The sequence below is a fragment of the Drosophila pseudoobscura genome, chromosome 2 (genome assembly GCF_009870125.1).
Source record: "Drosophila pseudoobscura strain MV-25-SWS-2005 chromosome 2, UCI_Dpse_MV25, whole genome shotgun sequence".
NCBI lineage: Eukaryota > Metazoa > Arthropoda > Insecta > Diptera > Drosophilidae > Drosophila > Drosophila pseudoobscura.
Window position 1 is genome coordinate 14,036,472 of NC_046679.1, and position 7,148 is coordinate 14,043,619.

The window sequence follows — 7,148 nt, forward strand, 5'->3', positions numbered from 1 at the left end:
GGGAAAAATGTAAAAAAAATTCTCGTAGAGAAGCCCTTCTTCTCTGAGAAGATTTAATAATCAAGAACCCAAAAAACCCAAAAAATTTCAGTAATTTTTTTCATAATGAATATTTTATATTTAATATAATAATATTATTTTTGTATGTTTCGCTTAAAATCATCATGTTGTTGTATCGGGGCTTAGGAAGTAGTACTCGTACGTAACTAGCGACTAAGACTACACTAACCATTGGGCTTAAATAATATCCAGCTGCAGTTGAGCGACTCAGAGGTTCGTGCTTATGGCTAGACATAAATAAATGCTAGATCGTCATACAATATACAAGAATTATACAGTAGGGTAGGGGATAGTTTCTTTTCATCAAGGAATTCACTAATTAAAATTAATGCGTCTGCTTCTGCTTCTGAGCTGCTCTTCATAAATATTTACACGCTTAAACCATTAGATTTGTACAGTTATGGATACTATAATTTATATAGATTTTTTGTGTTGTTTTGTTTTTATTTTTTGGAGAGAGAAAAGCTTCGAAGAAGAGGAAAACGTTTTCCCACCTTGAGCTCTACTCAACTTCTTGGTTCTTCGGGGCCCCCTGGCAAAGGATTTGGCACTGTTCTTGAGAAGGAGATATTTTATAGATGGTGTTGGAGGGGGCCTGAAATCTCTAATACTTTCTATCGCCTGCTATATACACGTGACGTACGCCTGACGCTGCTCGCCATCGCCATTATTTAAGAATATATCACAAAAAACAAACTATTTTATTCGCGGGAGAGCTTCTGGGAACTGGTGACCCCATCGACTGGGTAAGGAACTCACGGACGGAACAGCCTAGTGGTTCTAGTGGCTGGCATCCAGATCGTGCTCCTCATCACTGGCACAGTCGTCCATCTCCATATCGATGAGCTCATCGTCGTCCTCGTCCCCACTGCCATTGTGGTGATTGCGCTCGGAGCTGCCGCTGCCGCCCTTCTCGTCCTCCTGCTGCATCCGCTTGTGCTTGGTGCGACGGTTCTGGAACCAGACCTTCACCTGCGTCTCCGACAGGTTGAGGGACTGGGCGAGGGCCTTGCGCTCGGCCCCCACCACATACTGGTTGCTCTCGAAGGCGTGCTCCAGCTTCAGGAGCTGCGAGGGCGAGAAGGCGGTGCGAATGCGCTTGGGTTTGCGGAATGGCGGCACCAGGAAACCTTAAAAGAACAGAAGAGAAGCATTTGGTTAGTCATCTGTAGACTGGGGAGTGGGAGAGAGTGGTAGCTTAGGCACAGCCAAGTGAGAGATACTTACTTCCAGGGAAACGGTGTGGAAAGATGCGTCCATGGCGACTCAGCAGCCAGGGATACAGCTGGTAGCTGTCCCGTGCCATGCCAGGATTTGGCATGAATTGTGCGGCATGGGGTGGCAGTCCTGCGGCGGCAGCGGCCGCTGCAGCGGGACCCAGGACATGTCCCGCTTGAATGGCGGCAGCCATCTGGAACTGGGCGGCGGCGATCAGGTGAGGATTGTGCTGGGGCGGCATCTCTGGCGGGGCGTTGATGTACGGCGGCAGGGCCTTGATGTCCGGCATGCCGGGCTGTCCCTGTGGCGGCATCGGGGGTCCGCCTGGGCCCACGGGGAAGGGTCGCACCAAGCCGGCTGGCGGCATTCCTTGCATCATCATGGCTCCTGCCGGATGCATTCCGGGCTTGGGGTAGTTTGGTGGCTGCTGCTGCTGCGGGGGCGTGTTGTGCGGACTGCTGACCAGCAGGCTGGGCGATGAGGAGGGCTGAGATGACTGTGGTGACACGGATTTCGGAGGCGTGTGTGGCGGCTGAATACGCTGGGAGGGATTCTCGGCCTGCTCCATGGACGGTGGAGCCGGAGAACGCTCGCGCTTGAGGGAAACGGGAGCGGGCGCTGCGTCCGACTCGGGAGAGAGGCGTGTCTGGAGCGGACTCATGCCGCTGGCCACGGCCGCGTTGTGGTGCAGTCGCTGCAGCAGGTCATGGATGTCCTGGTGGGTCTTGGGTGTGCCCTGCTGCTGCATGAGGAGGTGCTGGTGCAGAACATGCTGCTGGGCCGGCGATAGATGTGGATGAGGATGCTGGTGCTGATGCTGATGCGCATGGGGGTGCTGATGCTGGAGCTGATGTGGCGACATGTGGTGCGGCAGGGGCATGCCGTGCGACGGCGGGGCCATGAGGTGGTGCGGCAGCATGGTGATGGCCGCCGGCGGGGTCTGGGGCGGCGATCCGGGTCCGTTGCGCTCTCCTGGCGGCGGGCTGGCGCTGTGGTCGGAGGTGGCACGCATCTGCTGATTGCCGGCGGCAATCGAGGCTGCATCGTTGCCGACTATCGACTCGATGCTAAAGCCGATCTTCTGCTTGGGCGTGGGCATCATGACGGCTGAGGTGGGTACCGGCGGAATCATCTTAGTCATAAATACGCGCGTGGTGCTGGCGGGTGGCGAGGCGGCTAGTAGCTCGGCTATGTTGGCGGCTTCTCTGGGACACGGGTGTACACGTATGTTTTGTATTTGGAATTTCTGGCTAATCCTCTGCGAAGCGTTTGTAGTTGGGGGGAATCCACTGTGAGGACTTCCTTGGGTTCTGCGCTCGGTTGGAGTTTATACGGGGCGCCTCATCGGGTCGCTGTATATATTCACTGAATAAACTATTCACACACAATCACTGGAAACACTGGGGAAACTTTGTCGAATGTCGAAATTCCGTGGAAGACGAAACAACTTTCTACTTGTTTTTTTCGTTTCGTTTCGTTTGCGATCGACGCGCTCGGTTTCGAAACAACGGTGCTTACTCGACGACGGTTGCGGTTTGAATAATTCGGAGAGTCGTCGCACCACCACCAAGTGTACGATGTGGGAAGTGGCTGTAGCTCTTGCGCCGGCGCGCTCTCTCAGCTTCTCACTCTCACGCACACCAGCGCATAGTGGTGAAACTCGTTTTTCTGCTATTCCACTGCTGGAGTGCGACTGCGACGGCGAGTGTTGGTCTAGAGCTGCCATCGCCTTCTCGCCCGCTTGTGGATTTTATCTGCTCCGATATGCGCCTGCGTGCGAGTGAGTGAAACGGGCATGTTGTCTCATTATCTGTCTGCATATACATATGTGCATAGCTCTAAAGGCGGGGCGGGTCCAATTTAATGCGGTACATTTACCGCTGGCTGCCTCTGTCTCTCCCTCTTTCTCTCTCCCTGTGACTATTGCTGTTTTTGTAGTTTTTCTGCATATGGCTTCCGTTCCACTGTGGTGGTTGTTGCTGCTCTCCCTTTCCCTGTCTTCTCACTCTCTATCTCTCTCTCCCTCTCTCTCCGCCCGGCTTTGTTAGGGCCTTTGTGTAATTTGGCTTAAACTGCCATTCATAGTTTTTGTGGTTAGACTTTGTTCCGAAAACGAGCGTTAAATGAAAATCAAATGCAAGGTGGCAAAATGTCTCCCTGTCCTGCCCTGTCGCGCTGAAGGTTTAACACCAAATCCTGCGTCTAAATTTGAACAATTTTCCGGTGCTCTTGGTGCGGGTTACTTGTGATTTGCCTTGAAGTTTACTGTTTGCTAGGAAACAAGAATTTGCTGTTGTTTTCGAAAGCTTAAGGGAATTTGTGTGGACCCAACAACATCAAATCGGAACACAGCTTCTCCATAACCTCTCACAGGATGGATAATCGATCCACAGCTGCCGATGCGCGATCCACATTAGCGATTCCACACCACGAATGCACTTCAATGAAGTACGAATGGGTACTCCTCCAATAAATCATCCTCGAGCCCCGATCGGGACAGTTTTATGGCATCTGCTCTAGCGATATTGTTTCGCCACGATTTAAATGTTAATTTTTGAGCACTAGTTTCTTTTTGGCACACGACAAAGTCCGCATAATTTATGTTTTCGGATCGGCAACTGAATCGAAATCAAAATCTAAATCAGAGCAGCTCCAGCAGTAGCCAGAACGTGATAAAAAGCTCGCTCGGACTCGTACCCCCCCTGATCCGACCGATTCCAAAGGTTTTTCGGACTGCGACACAAGCCTCAATTAGCAATCAGCAAATAATTTTTTTAATGTTTTTCACACTCGCTTATCAGTGCGACTCTCTTGAAATCGGTGGCTATAAATAGCGGCGACAATTTGCATGTCAGATTGAAATCTATCAGATTTTTATGGCCGCTAATTAAGCCACGCATATTTGCACAATTTCGATCCGACTCGACGCGAGGCAAAAACAACTTTCGAGTCCATTAAAGCGTAATTATGTTGACTAATGGATTTTGATTACAAGGCGAAACGCCGTGGAAAGTTCAGAGGTTTTTTTCCCCAGAGATTTTGCTTTGCGGTTTAATGCGCGAAACGTGTACGAAACTCACATTTTTATTTGATTTTGTGAATTTCGATTGGTGTGAAAGTGCCGATTTATGATTCAAAGTCATAGTTGTAACCAAAACTCGACTAAAGATTATCTACTTATTTAAAAAATCTTGGAAACAATTTCCCATTTAATCTCAGCATTTCGGACATTTTTCTGCTATTAATTTTGCTCTAAATCGTAATTGAACATCTATTTCTGGTCATTTCACACGCCCACCGTTGTGATATCCTCGCCGCAGGAGCTGCAGGACCTGCAGCCAGGAGAATTGTGCTGCTAATGAGCGAATAAAGATATCCTGCACCAGCAGCAGCAGCAGCAGTCAAGTGGGCCCCCCGCCGCTAGAGGACAGGGCCAGGGTTCGCAGGGCTCCGCAAAATACAAACCATAAAAAATGCAACACAGAAACAGGGAAAACAAAAGGGAGTCTGGGGAGAAACAATGAGCACAAATGTATTTATTAGATGGAAATAAAGCGGCAGACAATGGCCCAAGGTGTCAAAATCGACAATTTTCCAGCCTGCGAACAATTCCACAGAACCCGAGGCCAGGCCCAGACCCAGGCCCAGCCAGAGGCACAGCATGATGCAATTTCACCTCTTCCCAATCCAATGCTCGTTTCGTTTCGAGTTCAGCTGAAAATGGGAGAGAAAAAAACAGCAGTTTCACTTTTTGTTGTACGTACGAGTATTTCTTTCGGGAAAACAATGAAAAACGTGGCAAATTTCCCTTTGTCCGATTCGATGGCCAGAAATTGTTGAGTAGCAACAAAACAACAGCAACAGAAGACGAGAAAAATTGACTTTAATGATGATGAGTTGGCGTTTAGAATGCGTTTGGAGAGCTCTCCTCCGACTCCTCCGCTCTCCTCGAGAGTGCCACCAAATTCATTTGAATTGTGTGTTCCCCCTACCCATTTTTCCTAGTTTTTTGGCACAGTGAGATCTTGAGAAATTGTATAGTCTCTGGGCCTGTGGGGGAGCCGGAGCAGGCCGAGCCGTTTAAATGTAATTAATTTCTGGTAACTCGATTGGAGGACAAGCGCCATCGCTGCGTGGTCGTCTGTGGGTCTGTGGGTTCCCAGAAAAGCGAAGAAGATCTATCGATTTCACAGTTCTTCATTATTTTCATATTTTCCCAACGATCTCTTGATAATTTGAACGCTTGTAAATCCACGCGACCCACAAAATTATGATGGATCGACATCAACTTTTGTGGCTGCATTTTCACGCGTTGTAATCAGGCGATGGTAGCCGGGAAAACTGGGAAACTGAGCAACTGAGCGACTGACAGCGGTTCCAGGGGCAGGGGCGTGTCAGCTATAAGAACATCAAACAACTGGACTGTGATGAGCCTGCCGAGTTCTGAGAACTCGAGAGGAGCGTTAACCAGGAGAAATCCCATTACAGAACGCCACAAAAGGGTGCATGACCGAAGGATCGGAGTCGGAATCGGGATAGGGATTGGGATTGGGATCGGGGCACGGCATATTTGATATTTCAGGCACGCCACATCGAGGATGGGTCAGAGCCAATCAAATAAAGAAAATACGGAATTACTACAAAGCCATAAAATCATATTAAAACACAATTTCTGGTCGACAACAAGAACAAGAGCGACATGGCATCGCAGGGGCCTGAGGGGGGATCTGCGGTAGCGGGCCAACATCATAAAACATTTATATCTAATCCTTGACAATCATAAAAATTACACAAACGACACGATACAACGATACGAACGGGGGAAAACTGTAGGAAAACTGACAAAAGGCAACTGCCAGCGGCTAGAAAATGTTTAAAATGTCGGAAAAGTGCTCGAAAATTACAAAGGGAGAGATGGAGTTGGAGAAAGGGGCAGAGAACGAGAGTAAGAGCACATACAGTAGTCAGGGAAATGTCATAAAAATGTCTGCTGACTCCCTCTCGGAACCTCTCTTCCCCACCCCCGCCCCGTCTCCAGCACTAGCACTGGTACGTGTGTGCAAAACAGTGGAAAACCATCCAAAATCCGAGGCATTTTTATTACACTTTCCGTTACAGAAGCAAAGGACAATCCTTTCGGAATGGGCATAAAAAATAGTTGCTGAAATAAAATCAACGTAATGTTTATGACTTTTCACCGGTACATTCGTTCCCCGTACTCCTTTTCCCGCTCCCCGTACTCCTTTTTCCGCTGCTGCTCCTGATTCTACTCCTTCATTTTGGCCTCGTGGTTCTGTCCCCCCTCCTGTTGACACTTTCGTTTTGGTAATATTTTGGCTGACAGGCACTTTTGTTCGTGTGTCATTATCGTTTTGCCCAGATCCGGATAGCAAGGCGGGATTTATGAGCAGGCGGCATGATATGACTAGATCGGAGCAGGGATAAGGTCCGGCTTGCTGGATAGGATTTTTGGGTGTATTTGATAAAGATTTTAGTAGGGTAACGAAGTTACTCATTCTCCGAATGATATAAAGAACTTTAGATATTTAATCGCTTGTACATCCATCCTTCAAATCTTAAATCATCTTGTAAACATCTTAAGCATCCCCTCGAGACCGTTAACCATCATTCAGCAGGTCTTCCATCTTTAGTATTTCACGCCCCGGCCATCTTCATCCATATGCCACCCCAATCAACTTGATAGCCAAACCAAATTACTCTTCTCCTTCTTATCGCAGATCTTTCCCCCTTCGAATGCCTTTGTAAGCCTCCCCCGAATGTTTCCCCCATGGCAAACACTTTATAAATTACACGCCCACACTTGTCTCCCCTCCACTCGTCAAGCAACCCCCTTTCCCTGTTACCAGCGG

At 48.8% G+C, this 7,148-nt stretch overlaps 1 protein-coding gene across 1 annotated transcript; it reads right to left on the bottom strand.

Annotated features, from left to right (window-relative positions):
- Positions 1–427: 427 nt before the first annotated feature.
- ems (empty spiracles) lies at positions 428–3,752 on the bottom strand. The gene is made up of 2 exons (XM_001358670.4): positions 1,288–3,752; positions 428–1,190 (listed from the first exon to the last, which is right to left on the bottom strand). The coding sequence occupies exons 1-2, from the start codon at positions 2,417–2,419 to the stop codon at positions 841–843; spliced, it is 1,482 nt and encodes a 493-aa protein (XP_001358707.1). The 5' UTR covers positions 2,420–3,752; the 3' UTR covers positions 428–840.
- Positions 3,753–7,148: the final 3,396 nt, after the last annotated feature.

Excerpts from the sequence above, each read along its gene's own strand:
- ems (XM_001358670.4), bottom strand. The coding sequence starts at position 2,419 with ATGACTAAGATGATTCCGCCGGTACCCACCTCAGCCGTCATGATGCCC. Across the intron at positions 1,191-1,287 it reads TCCACACCGTTTCCCTGGAA|GTTTCCTGGTGCCGCCATTC; the intron begins GTAAGTATCTCT and ends TGTTCTTTTAAG.